The 21,867-nt window shown below is 41.4% G+C and overlaps 1 protein-coding gene across 1 annotated transcript in view; it reads right to left on the bottom strand.

Moving 5' to 3' along the window:
* Positions 1 to 21,867, bottom strand: part of LOC126456516 (sterol O-acyltransferase 2-like) — a 164,081-nt gene that overhangs the window by 71,835 nt on the left and 70,379 nt on the right. The window contains exons 2-3 of the mRNA XM_050092264.1: positions 15,650 to 15,842; positions 4,596 to 4,766 (exon numbers count right to left, since the gene is read on the bottom strand). Coding sequence (XP_049948221.1) covers positions 4,596 to 4,766; positions 15,650 to 15,842 — 364 coding nt within the window. The remainder of the gene's footprint in view (positions 1 to 4,595; positions 4,767 to 15,649; positions 15,843 to 21,867) is intronic.

Below are 21,867 nucleotides of genomic sequence, written 5' to 3'. Positions count from 1 at the left end.
AGACGTAATACTGAGAAAGACAAAGAAAAATATAGAAAGACTGGCGAACGTAAGATTGTGGCGAGTACCAAGAATTTTATGTTAGGGAAATAGGTAGATTTCTTTAGAAGGTTTAACGAGCATACCAGTGCTGACGACGAACGTGCCTCTGGAGACCACCTGGGTGACAGGACACATATTACGAACATAAGGCACATCACTTAAGTCTTAAAAAAAGAGCCCCTAAAGGGAGGATGGGGTTGAGGATTTTAGAGAATTTGCAGGTATATGGCAACCGAAAGCGTCATCCGGAACGTTTGTTGAACGATCAGCTAGACTCTGGTCAAACTTTACTGTTTTTGATGAGCTGTTATGCATCTAATTAGGTCCAAGAGCGTCTTGAAACCGACTATGCATGTTTAGATGTAGCATGTCATTAGATTCGTTGCCTTTACAGATTATGGAAGGTATTAAATTATAATCTGTAATAACAATGTTCAGTGTGTAGTAGATATCCTACTGACTGCGATCTAAAATTGTGCAGCTTACAATCTCATGTTCTCAAAAATTTTGTATTTTGGTTTCAGTCATGACTTTTACATGTATCCTTTGTTTTATAATAATGACTATTAATATATCATGAGGCGTAGACAGAATAATGTAACCAACGGCCACACTGTATTTCAGGATAGCACATTTTACATTAATCATCTAATGAGTATCACGTGAAAACAGTAACCGTAGAACAGATGTGTATGAAGGGTTAACAATACGAGATCATCAGTTACAATTCTAGAGGGTTTATAATTGTGTGTGAATATCAGACAAAGGAACGAATATACCTAGACATCGAGGGACAACGTTGTATAAGTAAGATTATGTCGGGTGCCGAGATTTCAGCTAGATGTCATACGACGCATTGTAAGTAAGACGTTTATGCATCAGATAAAGGGGAAAAATTAATGTTTGTTAGATTGATCACGGGATCGAAAAGAACTATTGCAATTCCACGTGAGACGTCAAAAAATCGAAAATAATTAGTTTATTTATAGTCCCATATGTAATTTTTATCGTTGATTCCTAGTAATTCTGGATAGATTTAAGTTAAGATGATGTACACGCTGGCACCTTGATGGTCATCCTTGATTGTCATCCAGAGATCATGAGTTATTTTAAGAGCATTTGTAATCTAAACAGGCTTATAACTCTGCGTTGATCATGGAAAACAGAGACTTAACATGAACTTTAGGTGACAAAATTACAGGTGGACATGGGTAACGAGCTTGCAACTAGACTTAGAACGAGATGATGTATACAAGCTAGTACAAATGGCATGTCTGCTAACAAAAAACAAAATATTAATTGTAGCTCCATTGGTAAAAACGTACAGTGTACACTTTCCATATGAAAAGTATCATAATGTATTTATTGCTCCTTTGATTTCGAGTATCTAAGAATGTAATAAAACTAGCTCACTTATGGCATTTTAAGACAAGAAATGTTTGTAATTTTAAGTTCATTTAATGTAATTTAATACTAATAATGGTTAAAAAGATTTCTATAAATATTTTAGGAACTTTTTTTTAGAGGAAGATTGGTATCAATGTAATTTTGTATGAAGAGTTGCCTTATGGATTTGTTGTAAAAATATTTTTAAAATTATGATTTAGACGTTGCTCATATTCCAGTACATGTTGACATTTTGGCATTAGCCGTCTAAGATGATTATCGTTCGAAAAGATGTATGTAAGAGTGAGCCGGTAATCCTAGATCATGGACTTAGATGAAGAGCGATTGCAATCCCACATTGTGTAATAATTGTACGTTGGTGGTATTTAACATTGGAAGAGAGTTCACCTAGCACTCGAGTGAAGTGTTTTCCTTGACAAACTTATGTAAACATCGTAATTGATAACGAAAGTGCAAACATTAAATAACTCCATTGTTGGTACACCCACCTTGAAGATATTCTTGATGGACTATCTTGTACGTGCATGTAGATATCGAGCCATCCCTTTAAGTATTACTATTACCCTACATATATATCTTTTTCCAACAAACAGCTCAGTTCATACATACAATATCAGGAACAAAAATGATCTGCACAAGGACTTAAAAGCACTTACTTTAGTTCAAAAAGGGGTCCACTATTCAGGAACACTCATCTTCAATCACTTACCAGCAAACATAAAAAACATTATGTTACAGGAGCCTGAAAGACTTGCTAGTGGCCAACTCCTCCTACTCCATTGAAGAATTTTTTAATAGAAATAAATGATGTATTGTATATATTCATACTTTTAGTATTGTTATTTCAGCTTTAAAAAATTGACATGATCCACATCCACAAGGATCTCCTAAGCACGGATCTATGGAACGAAAACTAATCTAATCACATATGATACCACACGCTGTAAATACAGAGCTTTTAAAAGGTTATAGGTTTTTGTAGTGGTCGTGATTTTGCGTAAAGGAAAATACGGTAAAGAATTGATAAGAATATTCATGAAATGTTTTTAGAATTTTTTAGAATGGTAGAAAAAGGTTTACACATAAATTAAGTTTTATGGATGTTGCACATGTTTTTCAAACGATTTAAAAAAATATAGAATGCTAACTTGGCTTCTATGTTAGATAATAATTTAAGCAGAAGCAGTTATATGAAATAACAGATCTATGCCTTAATCTAGTGTCAGATGATATCTACCTGTACCAGCAATGCGCCTCCTGGTGTATTTATGTACCACAAAGGTTGTTTACGATGGAATCTAGCAGTTGTAAAATAGTGGCGAATGTGAGCATTTGTAACCCATGCAACAATGTGTGTGTACACAGCTATTATTTTAAAATTGACTAGCCGACTTCTAGTATAGCTCACGATACCAAAATGTATAGCACCATTTACTGTGCTGAAGGAGAAGACACTGTAATGGTGTAAACATATGTATGTTGCTATTGCACGTACTGCAAATTTTGGATCTATTATGTATGCTGTTAGCTATGTTTGTTGTTGTATCTTAGTATTTTCGGTATCTTTTGCAGATCCGAAAATGGCAAATGAGAGTTGCCGAAACCAGTCATCTGTATCAATGAATGATTTTAGTGATCTAGGCAATTGTTAACTTGTTCATTGTTCATAATACTATAGATCGCCCCCACGCTGACTTCTGAAGTGTATATGGAAAGCCCTGATTTGTGAATTTGAGAGATTTTGTTTAAAGGAATTTTCCTGCTAGTATTCTAACATGGTGTGTATCGTACGTTCCAGGTTTTGTTCCACCTCCTCAAAACTCTTTCCTTTAGCTGAGATGGTCAGTCGTCGCTGTGTAGGAGCTGGATCATGTAATCTGATACCGGTTGGGCGTTGGTAGCTGGAGTCTGAAGTCTTAAAACAGTTGCGCACAGCAACAATAGCTCAGTCGTTTGCGTCCAGACAGCGAGAAACCGTACGACAGCTCTCATAACCTAGAGAAGAACGCGACGGTCTCCTAAATACACATTGTGCACAAAATCTGAACAAGTCTGCTGTACACCAGAAACTACACCAGAAATTATGCAACGCGCTGATCAAGAGCGTAAAAGAGATCGGTTTATGGAAAAAGGGAACCTGAGGTCCATACTAGGACTGTTTATATTTTTAAAAATATCGGGAATCCAATACCTCTGTATTTTTAAGAAATCGATATCGGCTCTATATATCGAGGAAAAATATTTACGTACCTGCCTATAAAAATATCGGCTCCACATCGTAAATATACAGCCAGTTTTAGAGCTGTACATTTAAGTATCGAGTTACTACTACATGTTCTGTGCATCAATAAGCTAGCAGCCTGTCTATCACCCTCACTGAAAAAATTGAAAGGAAAACTATGCACATTCTTGCTTGGCGACAACCACATTGCTAACAGTGGTAACTGCATGTAAGTAGCACAATATAAGATGTCCGACAAATCCGTCACATCTCGGATTTGTCCGGAACCCTTCATGTCGACTTCCCCTTTCTTTCATTTTTCCCAACGGCAGGGATACAGCAGTTGTGTCAAAAATAGAGTGGTGAAGCAAAGAAATGGCAATTTCTATTGATAGCACCGATCACCGATTACGTCACCATTTCCCCCTCACAAGTTTCCGCCCACGGTAAAGACTAGTCTTGGCATTGAGACTCTTGTTTTTTAACGCAGCTGGCGTGCTATTTCTTGACATAGGAAATCTTGTTATTCCATTCACACCGCAACCCCCGAGTGCAATCGGACTTCTTTTGTGCATTACTTCATTCACACAGTCGGAGAGAAACATCGGGCGCGGTGAAAGCTCTACTAGTATTAGGACTGCTTCACACAGTCGAAGTAAAATTATGTTCTGCTACAATTCCAATAGAACAACTTTTTACATATTTATCGGGAACTGTGAAAAAATATAAAATAAAAGTATCGGCACTCGACATTGCCATTCTGACATAGATATACTTCGCGAAATATTATCGCCGATATACACCGATAATGGTTAAAAAATCTGTCGATGTATTGATGTATCAAAGTTTTACAATAGGCCTAGTCCATACTAGTGCAAACATTAAGTTTCATTTTTGTATAAATGTGTGTGCTGTGTTTACTTACCGCCCTTCGATGACAAAGTCGTAGACTGCTGTCTGCAGGAAGAGCATGAGCAGCGTGGCGATGAAGATGTTGTAGACGGTGCGGAAGTGCCGCACCTTCAGCATCTCCGTGAGCACCGACTCTCGGGCCAGGAACTGTTTCTGTGGCAGCGAACCATCCCTGGCAGGCTTACTGTGTGGGGCACATTCAGAGGAATGTAGGTTAACACACAACAGTTTGTTGAACAGCGCGTTCCGTATACTATGAATCACCGCGTTGTGATATGCAACTGCAGAAATTAATACACACTAACACCAAATATAGCATGTTTTCCAAGAAGGCAGTACAGTTGAACATGTTTTATGTATCCTCCATTAATCCCGATCTCTTGTTCATCCAGGTCGTTACTTTAATTGCAGTCAGCTGTACAGAATGATACTACGCAGGTAATAATTTCGAGCAATTGGTTCGTGAACTCACGCGAATCGTAAACGGTTCTGTGAACACACGTGGCCTCTTAGCAACAAATAATCCGGAACCAGCAAGGAGCATCAAAACGTATACAGGGATTAGTGAACACAGGTCTGTCGCAGCAAGTCAGATTACCGTAACTCCCAAACCGCCCAAGAATAAATGAAAAGTATATCTGTTGAAGAAAGACACATAAAAATTCGCTTGACACCTTCTAGGGATACAATCTCCACTTCTTCCAAATTAACAATGTAAGTGTAGACCAGATGTGGCTTGAACTCAGAGAAACAATATCGACAGCAATTTAGAGATTCATAACAAATAAATTAATTAAGGATGGAGGCGAACCCCCATGGTACTCGAAACAGGTAAGAACACAGTAACAGTAACGAAAAAAACTATGCCAAATTTAAAAGAACGCAAAATCCTCAAGATAGGCGATCTTTTACAATGCTTGAAATTTAGCGCGGACTTCAATGCGAGATGATAATAGTTTCCACAATGAAACCTTGTCATGGAGCCTGGCAGAAAATCCAAAGAGATTAGTGTCGTATGTAACGTATGCTAGCGGCAAGGAGGAATCAATGACTTCTGTGCGAGACAGCAATGGAAATACTATCGATGACAGTGCTGCTAAAGTAGGGTTACTAAACACAGCCCTCCCAAGTTCCTTCGCCAAAGAAAAACGAAGTAAATATTTCAGAATACGAAACAAAGACAGCTGCCAACATGTGTAACTTCAACACACATCCTCGGAGCATTATTATTATTATTATTATTATTATTATTATTATTATTATTATTATTAGGTTTGAGGGACGCTCGACATAATTACCATCAGCGCCCTGAAGAAAAGTCAGCATGCTAATCTGATCTGATGGGAGAGGACGAAGGCTATACCCCACATGCGGAGCAGTTTATAATCTATTAATGTCTGCCGCCCTTCCCCACCAATTTAGGGAGGAGACCTCACAGTTCACAAAATTTCACCAGCCTTGTAACACTGGAGTCTGTATCTGCGAGGATGGTGGGCAGATATCCATCGATACTGAGGTCTGCCCTAATATCAGTATGTAGGACACACGTAGCCACAATATGCTTAACTGAAAACGGCACGTCACAAACTTCACAGAGTGGTAGATCCTCCTGCCGGAGGAGGAAGTCGTGTTTTAAAGGGATATGCCGATGCACAGGCTGGTAAGCAGAACCTCCTTCCAGCGGTGAGGCTGATGAAGTCCGTCAAGCCTTTGTGGTCGATTTGAGCGATTGCAGTTTGTTGTCTGTCACCTGCAACCATTCAGTCTCCCGCTGACGCAGGATGTGTCTGTCAGGAAATGAGGGATGGGACATTGATGGACAGAACCGTCCAAACACGCTTCCTTAGCGGCTTTGTCGGCCATGTCGTTGCCCTGTATCCCAATGTGGCCCACTACCAAACAAAAGATCACCACCTTGCCACAGTGCTGCAGCTGCTGAAAGGAATCATGGATGAGCTGAATCAGCAGGTCTACAGGATACATTTGGTGAAGTGCTTGCAGTGAACTACGAGAGTCTGACACAGAAGAAACCTGTACGGCGATGTCTGTGAACCCTCTCCAGTGCCATCAGAATGCCATTTAATTCTGTATCGTAATTGGTGAATTGTTTCAGAAGACGCACTTTAAAAACGATATCAGGGAAAACAGCAGAAGAACAGAACATTCTCTTACTGCGATCCATCTGTATAAACAACGATGTAACTGTGGTATGTACTCAAAATTCACAAAAACAAAGTTGTAAAAGCACAATCTGGAGTACAAGTTTTCTTGTACTGTGTCAAGCTTAAAATCACTGTGGGTCTTTCAAGACGTCAAGGCGGCAATGCGCTCCATCCCTGGCTGTGTTTTTTTATGCCTGAGATATCCAGATCCTTTAGAGTCTGTAGCACATATCTTAAAGGGCTTGGTCGCATGGAGCCGATTCCTGAACTGCAGTTCAAAGGTGACCTGGACGGCTGAACTAAGTGACTGAGGTGACGCTGATTTTCAACACCTATCGAGCGAAAACTATATGTCGCCGAATCCAGAGCTGCGGTTCAACAGCCACTACTGCTCACAGTATCCGAACTGAGCCGGTCCGAAAGGCTCCAATCGATATCCGAATGCCGTCATGGTGGACAGTATCTGATATCTCGAGGTAGGAAGGACGGGCCAATCCGTAGACCACGCTGCTATAATCTAAACGCAATCGAAGAAATGCCCTATAAAACTGCAGGAGGCGGGATCTGTCTGCACACCATGTTTTTCCTCAAAGCGTTTCAAAATATTCAATGACTGGGAGCCCCTTGTTCGTAGGTCTTTCAGGTGTGGGAACCAAGTTAATTTCGAGTCAAATAATAAAACTAAATAGCGCATAGTGTCTTAAAAACTTAAAATATTGTCCCCCATTGTGAGCACTGGTTGGTTAAAACTTCGACGAGCACGGTTAAAATCGACGCATGTAGTCTTCTCGGGTGAGAACCAAAAACCAGTTGTCCTGGCCCAAGTTTCCAGCCTGATAATGGTCAGCTGTAGCTGCCTTGTCGTCGTTAGTTCAGAGGAAGAGAAGAAGATTTCAAATTCATCCACAAACAAAGAGCATTTGACAGGACTCATGACTGCAGAGGAAATGCCATTGATAGCGATGGCAATCAATATGACACTGAGGACACTGCCCTGGGGGACCCAATTCTCCTGAATATAGCAGTCGGACATGGCATAGCCAACGCGGTATCTAAACCGCCGGTCCTCGAGAAAGGATTGGATATGAAAAGGCAGGCGTCCCCGAAGGCCCCATTAATGAAGTTGACGAAGCATGTTGTATCTACAGGTAGTGTCATATGTTTTTTCGAGGTCAAAAAACACACAAACTAAATTGTTTCAGCGTAAGAAGGACTTTTGTATCGCCATCTCCAGTAGAATTGTCAAGGGTGGAACTGAAGCGGCTGAAACCGCACTGGAAGTGACTCAGATGACCTCGGGATTCGAGTAGCCAGACGAGGCGGCGGTTGACCATGCGTTCAAGAGTCTTACCAATACAACTAGTAGGGGTTACACTCCGATAACTGTTACGGGCGCTACGGTCCCTGCCTGATTTACAGAATTGAATTAATATTGCATCCTTCCAGGATGTAGGATGCTATCCAAGAAACCAGATGTGATTGAAACAAGGGAGGAGCTGTTCGTTCGCTTCAGGGCACAGATGACGGAGCATGGCAAATGGAACTTATCAGGTCCTGGATCAGTGTGTCTGGCTGCAGACAAAGCTGATTCCATTTCCCACGAGTAGAACGGAAGGCTTTAGACTTCCTCATTACGCGAGAAGAAATTGAGTTTCCTCATCTCTGTAGTCCTACGGAAGACCTGAAAAACAGGAGTTTGACGTCATAACGGTAAAGAAGTGTTTAACTAAAAACTGAGCCATGTCTTCTGGCGTGTCCACCAAGACCCCATTACTTGACGAGGCCGTAAGACGATTTGTACTTACTTGAAATCAGTCTTATTGATTCCCAAACTTGCACAGTGGAAGGGGACAGGTTAATGGAAGTCGTGAATTCCGTTCAAGAAGTGCTATTGCTCTCTCTTCAGTCGCCTCGCATGTTGTAAAAGCAGAGCCCTAAGGCTCTATTAATTTATTTTTCCTTTTTGTTTTATTTAACATTCTGTAGTTAAACTGTTGTAAATATTATTTGACTGTATCGGTACCATAAGAGTGTTTGCCTTTTTCCTTTGTAAAAACTGATGTAATGATTTGATCCTATGTAAGGTAGTTGGAGGGAAACTAAACTTACTGTATATAATTTTAATGTGTGAATAAATTTTTGTAGAGATGTCAATGTGTGTAATTGATCTATTTTGTTCAATGTGTGTGTTTGCTACTTTGTATGTGCTGATCTTCACTTACGGTTCTTAGTTCTTTATATGTATAAAAGGTGTTGTGGTTCGGAAACGGAATCATGCAGCGCGCGCAAAATGTGGTTGACATGAAGGAAGAGTTGGGACAACGAGTTAGTCGGGGACGAGCTACCAAACTGACAACAGTTTATGTTAAAGTCGTATTGTGCTGGTGCCGAGAGAGGCTTTTTGTGCCGTTTTCCAATGTACCAGAGCCTCGGATGGATGGATAAATAGCTGGCTCTATTCTGGAAATGATACTTATTAATCTGAGAATCGTCGCTACCAAGAAATGACCGAGCTCAACATTACCAACTGCAAAGCCACCTGCCCCGATGTACTCGCGACTACATTGAGCAATCACTGCAACGGAATAAAGGAATCTTAGCAAGGTACAGTGAAGGGTCAGCTTATGTGGATGTGGATGTTTCCAATAATAAGGTAAACTAAAAGCTATTTCTGAAAACTTACCTTGATTTATCCCCAGTCACATATCCACTTGGGGTCCTTCCCATGCTAAATATGCTTACCGAGTGTCCATGTTGTGAAAATAGGACAGCCCAGTCAATTTAATAATGCCACTTGAATATAGTAAGAAGAAACTAATCAAAGTTAAAGTGGCAAAAGTGTGTGATATAGTTAATGAGGCTTGCTGAAAATTTTGCAATTAATGCTGCTTATTAAAAGTTTGTGGGCTTTCAGAAGACTGAAGTGAATAATTGAATTTTAAGTAATAAAGTAGTACAAATAGACATTAAAACAATTTGATGTCAACTTCAAAAGTAGATGTTCTCAAAACTGTGGCTTATAGAGGTTTGAATATTAAATGATCATAGTGCAGCCTGTTGAAAATTGCAAAAAGGTGAGTCACTGTCTTATAACTTTGTCAATTTGTGTCTCACTGTGGTAAAAGTTAAAAACTGTCACTTTTGAAAGTTATATACTTATACTTGCTAAAGTCTTGATCCTCATTTGTATTGAAAGTGCATATTACCATCACAACAGGAGCCATAGTTTGCCTTCTGTGCTCACTGATAGAAAATTATTAACGGAAATATCATTACCTATGGAAATAACTTTTCTTTAGAGGACAGGTAAAACTTTTGCTTGCCAGGGAACTACAATTAATTTTCATGCCAAGTAGAAAAACATTTGTTGAATTGAGACTAAATCCATACCCAGATTTATAATTTAGCAGCGAGTTTTAATAGTAATGTTATTGAAGCTATTCAGTTAGACTAAGCCTTGAATATGAAAGTGGTGTCATTAACTGTTGTTTAAGCAAATAGGTTTCTCCTGCTATGACTGTCGGCACTTTCTTTAACGTTATCATACGCTTGTGACTGGGTTCATTGCACTCTAGTGTGAGAAAGTATAGTTTGTGTCTTTCCACTAAATTTACTTATACATATATTCTTTGAACAGGAGTGTTACACATTCCTATACTTAATTAGGCTGGCGACCGTTTTCCTTTATCATTTGAACAGTTTAAATAGGTAAAATATTATCTGTTACTTGTTGTGTATTTACGTAATTCTGACTTTCACGTCCGATAGGCAACCACCTTTAGGCACATTACGGTCAAAACAACAAAATTCCCTTCAGATTGTATCATTGCACTGCTTCTAAATGCCATAATTGGTCACCAAATATAGTTTCAGAACGTAAATAAAGAGCAATAGGAGTGTTATAATGTGCTCTCGCAGATCTGAAGGCACGGAGATTTTCTGTAGCTGGACAGTGTTTCAAGTTCCGCAGAACTGTTCGTCTGGCCCTGATTGCCAATCGACAGTCGTCATTCCACCAAGGTACAAGCTGTCGTCTGAGTTGGTTACTAGACCGGGGATGGAGTCTGCGGCAGCCCGTTTGATCTCACAAGCGGTACGAGCCACCGCCTTCTGTGCAAAATCTTTTTGTTCAAAAATAGGCTGTTGATTGTACTGCAAACAATTTGCCCTTTGTATCATCCATCTGTGTGTTCTGTCAGCCACCGTGCTAGTCGGCAGACGGATCCACACTGGTGCTCACTAGACTGTAAATATGGAGCCATTTCCCACTGAACTGGGTCCGCAATAGCTGAGGATCAAAAACAAAGGTCAATGGCTGAAAAACACCCTGTAGCTGTGGAAAAGAGTGTTATCTGAACCGCGTTCAGAAGGCAGATATTCTCAGAATGGACGAGTCGCTCAATCATCCGACCCCTGGATCAAGTGGTAGCCGAGCCCCACAGGATATTATTGTGCAGGGGGTTCGATGAACGCTATGCAAGGCACTTAAATGTGATTTGCAGAGTATCCCTGTAGATACAAATGTACATGTGGATGGTGCCAAATAGACGATGACATCGATATACAAGGATTCTTGCACGGTGTCAGCCATCCGTGACATGTGCAGTCTTATTGCCTTGGATTGTTACGACTGCCAAATGAAGGCAAAGCAGATAGCCTGTGTAGACGAAATGTTAGAGACACTACATAGAATGAATAAAGGAGAATAAAGAATGCTGCTTCTCAGTTTGGTGTTCGAACTTCAATGGAGTCAGATTTGATGAACAACAGGAGGAGAATTGAAGCAATTTGTTTCAAAACGGCAAGTCAAGTAGTCGCAGGACAGCCAGAAACGACGAAGATGAGTCGCTAGCTAATGATCTTTTCCTTTGGAATCATGCAAAGAGGGAGAGCATGATTTCTGGTGACAAAATTATCCACGATACCTAGTCCGAAGACACGGGTGGCAGATGTGTTAGGAGACGAAGCTGTCGCTGAATGTGAAGACATCATGACCCGTACAAGGCAACAACGCAGATACACAAAGTAACGGTTTGTTCAGAACGCTAGGCGGAATCAACTGTGGCCTTACTAACACCGGTGGCTGATTAAACGCCTGAATGATAATGCTGCCCGTGGACTGCCTACGAATTTAGCTGAAAAGAAACTGATTATCTCAGTGTATAAAACTCGCTGTTTTTTCTGTTTGTAGTCCAAAATTTATCATAAGATCATGTATAATTGTGTGTATAGTGGAAATAACTGACGTTTGTGATTAAGGCATTTAACACACGTCATCCTATTTGTCCTGTATTTCTGAACCTCCCAATTTTCGACAATGCCGATGACCCGTAATCCTGTCTAGTCCGGATAAATGAGATTCTGCTGTACTTGGAAGCGGGAAGTCAATCGTGCCCTTCCCAGTGACGATAGTTCACAGCAATCAGTTTGTCAGTTAAACGTGTAACTGTTCCTTTTGGCAGTTCTTGAAAAACTAATTTTGCAACTGCTTTGTAATGCTTAAGCAGACAACGGTTCGACAGTACGCAAAACTCTGCGAGCACCAATAAGGATCTACGAGAGTTTGAACATAAATAGTGGCAACTATTTATTCACAACCGATACGAAAGAGTTACGTGTTTGCACCTGTTACTGTTCTTCAAAGCAGTCACCAGCGTTGTGTAGAACCCGTTGCCAGCGATGTGGAAGGCGTAGTATACCGTTAGCAGAGCCTGTTGATGGTGCGAATGGAGCGGTCTACTGCCTATGTAATCTGTGCAGCAGCTCTGAAGGGAATGCCACGAAGTGGTTCCTTCATCTCCAGAATCAAATCGAAGCCACAAGGACTGAAGTCTGGGGAGTATGGTGGATGGTACAGTACTTCCCAGTCCCATCGACCGAACAGAGCAGCCACAGCTTGCGCCGTATGCGACCGCGCATTGTCGTTCAAAACGATGGGTGGGCTGCGGAGAAAGTGTCACTCCTCCTTTCGCGAAGCTGGTCGCAGGTGATGCTTCAAAAACGAACAGTAACACTGTGCATTGACGGTATGCCGTGGAGGAACGTAATGAGTTAGGATAACACCATCACAGTCGTACGCGAGAATCACCATAACTTTAGACCGCTCCATTCGCACCATCAACAGAACAGGCTCTGCTAACGATATACTACGCCTTCCACATCGCTGGCAACGGGTTCTACACGACGCTGGTGACTACTTTCAAGGACAGTAACAGATGCAAACATCTAACTCTTTTGTATCGGTTGGGAATAAATAGCTGCCACTAAGTTCCAACCCTCGCATTTATTAGATATACGTAGCGTTCCGTTGTGGGCAGTCACAGGACGTTCAGATCGTGGGAGTCAGTCATGAGAATACCGATTGATTAAACAGACATGAAGCTGCAAACATCCGGTCAAAGAAATCCATGCTCTCAAAAGTTTCCAGCACCACAATCTTGGCCAAGAAAATGAACTTTTACATGTAGTATGATGATAGCATGGCCAAATTCAAACGCACGTACTGTAAGGTGTTCAGATATTGAAAAGGTATGCGTGGCTGTGATTTACTCCGAATAACTTAGATTTTTTTAGAAGAAAATCTACTGGCGAACAAGAATATTTCTTTAGGAAACCACACCCAATTGTCTCCATTTCCTCAGTTTAACAATGTGTATACGTTACTATACACTGTCAGTTTCCACTTGTTCCTACATCGAAGCTGATCGTGGTATTTTCCTGTAAGGGAAGAGAGGAAGGGGGGGGGGAGGGAGGTAGTTTCAAACAGCTGGTTGAAATTTATACGACAGTTTATCTCTACTGAATGTCACAAGGGGCTCATATAATCGATTGACATATCCAGATGCGACTATCGACCTAATGTACCTAATGTACCGGGAAGCGTCGAGCATCTGAACAGCGCGACATGTTTCCATTGGTCGACAATCCAATCTCGATGAATCACTGCCCTCTGCAATCGACGTGTTGAGTCAACAGGGAACACACATAGGGTGTCATCTGCTGCGGAGACGCACGTTCAAAAATGTGCGCTGAACAACGTCCTGCGAAACACTTCACTGCACCAGCTTTGTTTACGTAGTCACGTCCATCAGAGATCGACGCCTGTCTTGCTTTACAAAGCTGAGAAGCGTCCAAACACCCCCCCCCCCTTCCTCCTCCTCGTTTGTCCACCGACTCTCCATACATGCTCACTACAGCAGCTCGCTGACAGACGACCAGATTCGCCGTTTCAGAAATGCTCGTTCCCAGAAGCAGGGCCATAATCTGTCCTTTGTCGACGTCGATTATGTAAAGATTTCCCCGTTTTCCCATCTCTGCTGTATCTGTGTTCCGTCTAAATAGCTTCAATATTTTTCTTACCGCGACAACTGCACGCAGCGCCACCAGATGGCACTCACTTTTGTGGTGGGCAGTGGTGACTTTTTGGCTCATCAGTGTATGCCTATAATTGTTGCCGTAAGTGAAATGCTGATAAAGGTGGGCGCACAGATCAATTTTATATTAAGTAAATGATGACGATACGAGTTTTTCGCTCTCATGGTTCCATACGCCAAATGGGTGACACGTGCTTCTTGAGGTGTGTGTCACATGCTTTTCAAGTTCTGCAGTTATCTGAATTGCAGTTATGCCACAGCGATGTATTAAACACTGAGCTAATTATATTAAAATACTTATTATAAAGGATGGACAAAAATATGCAAACACCAAACACGCAACATTACCACGTCTAACATGGTGCACGAAAACCGTTCGCAATCATAACGACTTCCAGTAGTCTCTGAATGGTTTCCAAGACAATCTTATACCTTTAGTCCTTCAGAATAGTGGCAAGTTCAGGTAAGGAGGATAATTGTAGACAGCGATCATGCACCCTTCTCTCCTACATAGACCGCAGAGGCTCCATAATATTAAGGTCTGGTGATTGGCAGGCAGGCGAGATGCGATAATCCATCATCGTGCTCACAAAACCTGTCCTGGATGATGCGAGCTGTGGAAACAGGAGCCCTTTCGTTTTGGAACACAGCACCAGCACAGGGGAACAAACATACCGTGGGATGGGCCCAATTAGCCAGAATGGTCAAACGATCTTAGGCAGTAATACGACGTTTTAGAGTAACCATGGGGCCCCTGGAGTACCACGCTGTGGCTGCCAAACCATCAACGAACTCCTGCTATGTTTCCCTCTTGTGACCTAAATTCGGCTAGAAGTTTGGAAGAAGTATAACAAGACCCATCCGGTCAAATGACCTCTTTTCATTGCTCCACAGTCCATGTTTCAAGGTTTCAGCCCCATTTTTTCCCCATTACGGGGATTTGCATCACTGGTGAATGGTTTTAGAATCTCAGTTCGCCCTGCAGTTCCCTGTTTATATAGCTCCCTGTTTTGGTGCTGACCTTCAGTTCTGGAGTGACTTCTACAGCTGTCAGCTTCTTAGTTTTCCTCACTATCCTCTTCAATAACCGTCTGTCACAGTCACTCAACACACACTTCCGTCCGCGTCGTGACTTAGCGGATGATGCTTTCCCACTTTCCCTGTACGCGGTATGAATCTTCGGTACGCTAGCTCTGAACACCAACCAGTTCTGCTACCTAGGTTATGGATTCCCACAGCAAACAAGCTCTAGTTTTTCCACATTCGAATTCGCTTAGCTCTGACAATGTAATCACACATACACAGAACACGACTAACACTGGCAACGTATTGACGACATTTCAAACGTGCCGTTCGAGATCAAATACAATAACGCAATCTGTATGCTTGGCTACCACCTGCATTTATGTTCGATCATGCGTTTCTCTCGCGGTGTTTCCATATTTTTACCAAGCTCTGCGTACCTACACGCGAGCGAGAGAGAGAGAGAGAGAGAGAGAGAGAGAGAGAGAGAGACAGCGCTGTTGACTTACTCCCTGTTGCGGTACTTGGCGCTGTCGTACAGCAGGTGGGGGTGGTGATGCCTGGTAGCCGGGGGTGGGCCGTCCGCAGCCACCAGCGCTGTCTCCAGCAGCTGCTGCAGCTTCAGCTCCAGTTGCTCCAGGGTCTCCTCGTGCAGCTGCTGTGCTCCCAGAAACAAACGCAAGGAAGACTTAACAAAACACTCTGCATTTTAGAATGAGATTTTCACTCTGCAGCGGAATGTGCGCTGATATGAAACTTTCCTGGCAGATTAAAACTGTGTGCCAGGAAAGTTTCACACTGCATTTTGGTTGCGTCTTATTAAACTCTCTAACAATTATGTAGCTCTGATGATATCAAACATAACGAATTAAATGTGTGTAGGGGGCAACTGCCAATGTTTTACTGGGTCCTAATTCGTACGAATATCATCTCTACTATAGTACATATCTGGCATCTAGGGAACTCCCTGCGACCTACCTGCAACTTTGAGCCATATTGTCAGTACTCAGCTCCTTATGTTTAACAGATCTGTTTGTTTTGTAAATAAAAACACCTTCTCTTGCTGCACTTCAGTTTCTGAGACGCGTTTCGCCTTTTTTTCACTTTAAGGCATCAGAGGGATATGTAACCATAGAGTTATCATACCTTTTTGTTTTGAGATGTATTATTCGTGTATTATAAAACAGTTCATTGCTCGATTTTTTTAAAGTGATTAATAAACGTTCTTTCTGTTTTTAGTTGGTATCTGTGTTCCCTCTGATCTAAGCACATGCATGTCGTACTACCGCTGTATCGCTCTATTAACGAAACGTAAGCAAGCTTTTTTGTGCTTCGAACATTTTTCTTCCCTTTCTCATTTTGTTTGCACTTGTTTTGATGCATTCTCAGTCTTCTGTCACTAGTATAGACGTAACACTAATTTTGCGTGTGTGCGTGCTACTACTTTATATGTTAGTGCAAACAATGAGCTGTTTGGTTTATGCACCTGATCATTCGACAGGATTTTTTTTCTGGTTTGGTTTTCTGTATGTGGTGATTTTCTTGCAGGTTTAGGTGGTGTTTTTTATTTTTGATTCTAATTATTTCCAAGTCTTCTCTAGGAGTTGGTTTGTGATTGTGTTCTATTAGATGTTCTACAAATGTAGAGTGGTTTGTTCCATGCTTCCAGGCTCTCGTGTGTTCTTTGTGTCTTACATGAAATGTTCTGCCTGCTTGTCCTACGTATCTGCCATTGTCAGTGTTACACTGTATCTGATTTATACCTGCTTCGCTTTTGTCGCTTTTGGAGTGTGATTTTGTTTTGGATAGAGTTGTCTGTTGTGTATGTTATGTTTATTCACCGACTTTTGGAAATGTTGGTCATTTTAAGTGGGAGTTTGTGTGTCGTTGTGTACCATCTTGTTTTCCCTTATATTTTTCTGATTATTTTGTGTAGTTGTTATGGTAACGAGTCATTGGGATTGTTTCTATTGTGATGTCAACAGTCTTTTTGTGCTTTCTCCTTTTATTTTATTTTTAATTTTGTTGTTCAGCTTTGTGAGTATGTTACTATTGTACTCATTGTTTTGGGCTGTCTGCATTATGTAAAGTTCTTTTTGGTAGTTTCCTTTGTTGAGTGGGATTGTGTTGACGCAATGGAGCTTGTGCTGGGGTGCTCCTTACTTTTGTGTAGGGGGTTGGATCGAATATTTGGGGATGATGTCAGTTGCTGTGCGTTTACCTCAAGTTTCACATAAATGCTTACTATTTGGCTTTTTGATTGTAATATCCAGAAAGTTAATTTATTCATTCTGTTGTCTTTCCATTGCGAATTTTATATTTTTATATACATTGTCAGTGTGTAATTTTTCAATTTTTCTTTCTGGTTCATCTCTTAAGCAGCGTATGTCATAGATATACCTGAACAAGTATATGATGTTGTATTGTTTTGCTACTATCTTTGTGAAAATGACCCATTCAATGTGATTTATAAAAATATTAGCTAAGGCATACCAAAGTCAACTAAAACCAGGAAGCATCGTAAGTAATCTCTTATTAGCATAAAAAGCAAGCTGTATACTGTTTATTAACTACGAATAATGTATATCTAAACAAAAGTTTATCAGAACTATCATTATAGATCCCACAGGTAATGTCTTACAGAGAAAAAATGCAAAACTGTGTCTGGGAAAATGAAACATTGTAGCAAGAGAAGACATTTTGATTTACAAAACAAATATTTCTGCGCTTGCTGTAGAGGATGGCCACGCAAATAAAATCATTCACACCAAGTCAGCCATGTCGATGTAGTCTATGAAAGGAATTCGAAGGACTTCACCTGAACGTTCAGGAAATCATGCAACACACAAAATTCAGCAGCAAATGCAAATGTAATGATCTTTAACCTAAAAATATCAATGTAAAGGTTAAGAACAGTTCACCAAGCGCCCAAAAACCAATGCACGCTGCTCACCAAAACAGTTAAAATTCGAAATAAAATCCCAATACGCAACCCAAGAGATAAATTATGAGTCACAAGACATTTGCAACTCGAAAACGCCATTAATATGACAGTTTTCTCCCATCTACTTAAAGTCTAAAGTCACAAAAAAGCTGCCGTACAAAGAATGGAAACATTCTTAGAAGAAAGATTAGTCAATTCAAAAAACTTTAATCACGATCATCAAAACCACACATAGTCTACTCAAGATTAGTGAATCTTACTGACACACAAATAAGCAGTAAGGAAAGACAACTCTTGGAGAAAGGATTAAAATACAAGGTAAATTCGGAAATAGGTAAAGATTACACATAAAATCTAGTTATAGAAGCAGAAGTTATACTGACAAGGGAAAATAGATAAAATAGCAGTGTCAACATTGGATTAACAAAGAACTATTGAAAAAGAAATCCATTATATAATAACCAATAAAAATAACAGACACAGAAGCTATAAAACTTAGGAACGAACTCTGTCATTTCAAAAGGAGGCCAGTAGAACACAGTAGTTCTTATAAACAAAGAACAAGAATTATCCTCACAAAATAACATTACAAAAGTAAAATCACACTTAGAGACAGATTCTGGACAGAAGTAAAAAAACTCAGTAAAATATAGACGTCACACTGGTAACACAGGTAAAAGAAAACTGACCATGATTAACTCTGCTGCACCTGTCTTCCAAAGCCAAATCTCCCTGCAAGACCAATACCGAATTTCAGAAAACACACACAAGCTTTCAGCATAGATGTTAAAATTACTGTCTGGAAATTTCGAAGTACAAGAAGATAGAACCGTTAAAAACACTACACAACTAATAAAACAAATAAAAGATGAAAAATCCCAGGCTCACCAGCACTCCTCTCATTTGGTGTAGGAATCATGTATTCCAACACACCAGTACCAGAAAGAATAGAAATCTCAGATTAGGAACAGAGAACACTGTCAACCCCCACATGAACAGATTAAGGAACTACGTTAATGAGACTCATAGCAGAGGATGATTACTTAAAAATCAATAATGAATTTTATTTATGAGAAGGATTACCAATAGTCCCTAGTCTCAGGAGCCTTACTAAATATTTTTCTAAACCACACTTAACAGACCATTTTCATAAAAACAACAACAAACAATACAACATACTCTATTGGTTCAGGTATATGGAAGACGTACTCTGTTTAATAGATGAACCACAAAAACAAATTGAGAAATTACGAACTGACAATGTACATAAAAGTATAAAATTCACAATAGAAAGAGAACAGAATGAACAAATTAACTCTCTCTTTATAACAATCAAAAAGCTCTCTCACTCTCGTCACTATGTTATTTGTAGATAGTGAGTGGTGCTGTGGACGCCAGAAATTGGAGTGTCAAGTTGAGAAATCCTAACATTCTGCCATGTTGTTCTTCACGAGTTTAGTAGTTGGGTGGCAGCAGCAGAGGCAGCCAGGTACAGTTGGGTCGATTATGGGGATAACGCCATTGTGCAGATCACGGCAAAAAGTTTCTCGTTTAAAGGAGGACCGTTTTTGAAATTAATGATTCTTCATGTCTAGGTAGGCCTTCAGGGTCTGATGATCGTTTAAGTGCACTAATCCACAATGATACAGGTCAGCGTACTCGAGAACTGGAAAATGTGATGAACTGTGATCATTCCATCATCGAACGAATTTTGCATGCTATTGGTAGGGTTCAAAAATTGGGTGTATGAGGATTGTATGATCAAGCCAAAATCACACAAATCAATAAGTGGCCTTATGTACATCTCTGGTTGCTCGTTATCAATTGATTTGTGAAAAACACTGACCATTCCCATCCCGTATCGTTACTGGTGACGAGAAATAGTGTCTGCATGCTAATGCAAGTAAAGGTTGGTTTGTGGGAGTTGAAGGGGCAAGACTATAAAGAGCATTGGTCCCTTTTCCACCATCATGAAACACCCACAAGGAACAAAAACAAGCCATGGAGATTACAAGGGATGACACAGAAAACCAAGACATAGACAAAGACCAGAAAAGGGGAACTAAAAAAACACAGACAGTCACAGTGGTTGACCGACTAATGAAACAAAAAAGGAAAAGCCAACCCCCAAGACACACACTAAGAAACCGAATCTAAAACCGTAGGCCAAAGGCCAGACTCGACACAAAAGATAGAAACCCTCATATCGAGCGATAAAAGCCCCCTGCATGAATAAAACTCAAAACTAAGCGTACCATGGCTGCGTCATCCGTTACAAGTGCAGGGAGCGTATCAGGCAGCGCAAACGTTTGCCTAAGCGCAGTTAAAAGCGGACAGTCCAACAAATTGTGGACCACTGTCAATGCTTAACCACAGCGACAGAGAGGTGTGACCTCGCAGCACAATAAATAACCGTCCGTCATCCATGTGTGGCCAATGCACAGCCAGCAGAGTACAATAGAGTCCTTGTGAGGGGCCAAGGAGGAGTGCCACACACCAGTAGTCTCCTTGATGATCCGAAGTTTGTTGGGTGAAGGCAGGGTGCACCATTCATCACCCCAGGTACCAAGGACCTTCTGCCACAAAACTGAATGGAGATCATACTCCGAAAGGCCAATCTCCAAAGCCGGTGCACCGACAGCCTGTTTGGCCAGCGTGTCAACACTTTCATTACCCAGGATGCCAACATGACCCAGGGTCCACATAAAAAAAACGGAGCGTCTGCAACGGGCAAGAGTATGGATGCACTCCTGGATAGCCATCACCAGACGAGAGCGAGGGAAACACTGGTCGATAGCTTGTAAACCGCTCAGGGAGTCACTACAGTTAACGAAGGACTCACCTGAGCAGGAGCGGATATACTCTAGGGCACCCAAGAGACGGCGAGCAGCTCGGCAGTGAAAACGCTGCAGCCAGCCGGCAATGGGCGTTGTTCAGAAAGATCCCCAAGAGTAAGAGCATAATCAACTCTAGCAGCAACCATCTAACAGTCAGTACAGACCACGTCGCACCCTTGAAACGTTGCAAGGATGGAAAGACAGTGGTGGCGGAGGGCATCAGGAAGGACTGAGTCCTTCGGGCCATGTGCCAAATCCAGCCAAAGGCGTGGGTGGGGCACACACCACGGGGGTATACGTGTATGAGCCCGGAAAAAGAGGTGGGAGAGGTAAAACCTCAAGCCCAAAGAGAAGAGCCCAGTTGCGAACCACGATCGTGCACCATGACCGGGCCGCCGTTATGCAAGATGGATGATCGAGTTGAGGAACAGGAGACGGTAATTTGGATGCCTGGGCAAGCTACAAACATGTGTAGCATAATCAGCCAGAAGTCGTTGGCGCCGGATCCGCAATGGAGGGACACCAGCCTCTGCAAGTAGGTTGTTTACAGGGCTTCTGTGGAAATCTCCAGTTGCGAATCGGATCCCGCACTGAAGCATGTCGAACCGTAAGCCAGACTCCCATAATCAAGACGGGACTGGATCAATGCCTGATACAGTTGTAGAAGGGTAACCCCTGCTTGTATGACTCTAGAAACGAAGAGCGTTAAGATGGGGTCACAACGTTTGTTTAAGCTGTCGAATATGAGAGAGCCAAGTCAACTGAGCTTGCGTCTCCACCACGGCAAGAGCTTCGCCGTCAAGATAAAACTGTGGCTCAGGGAGAACAGTGCAACGCCGGTAGAAATGCAGGATGCAGGTCTTGCCAGCTGAGAACAGGAAGCCGTGTGTGATGGCCCAAGACTGCACCCTGCGGATAGTGCCCTGTAGCCACTGTTCAGCAACTA

This window comes from Schistocerca serialis, chromosome 2 (assembly GCF_023864345.2).
Source record: "Schistocerca serialis cubense isolate TAMUIC-IGC-003099 chromosome 2, iqSchSeri2.2, whole genome shotgun sequence".
Taxonomy (NCBI): Eukaryota; Metazoa; Arthropoda; class Insecta; order Orthoptera; family Acrididae; genus Schistocerca; species Schistocerca serialis.
Note: the sequence above shows the minus strand (reverse complement) of the source record. Positions and strands in the feature narration are given on the sequence as shown.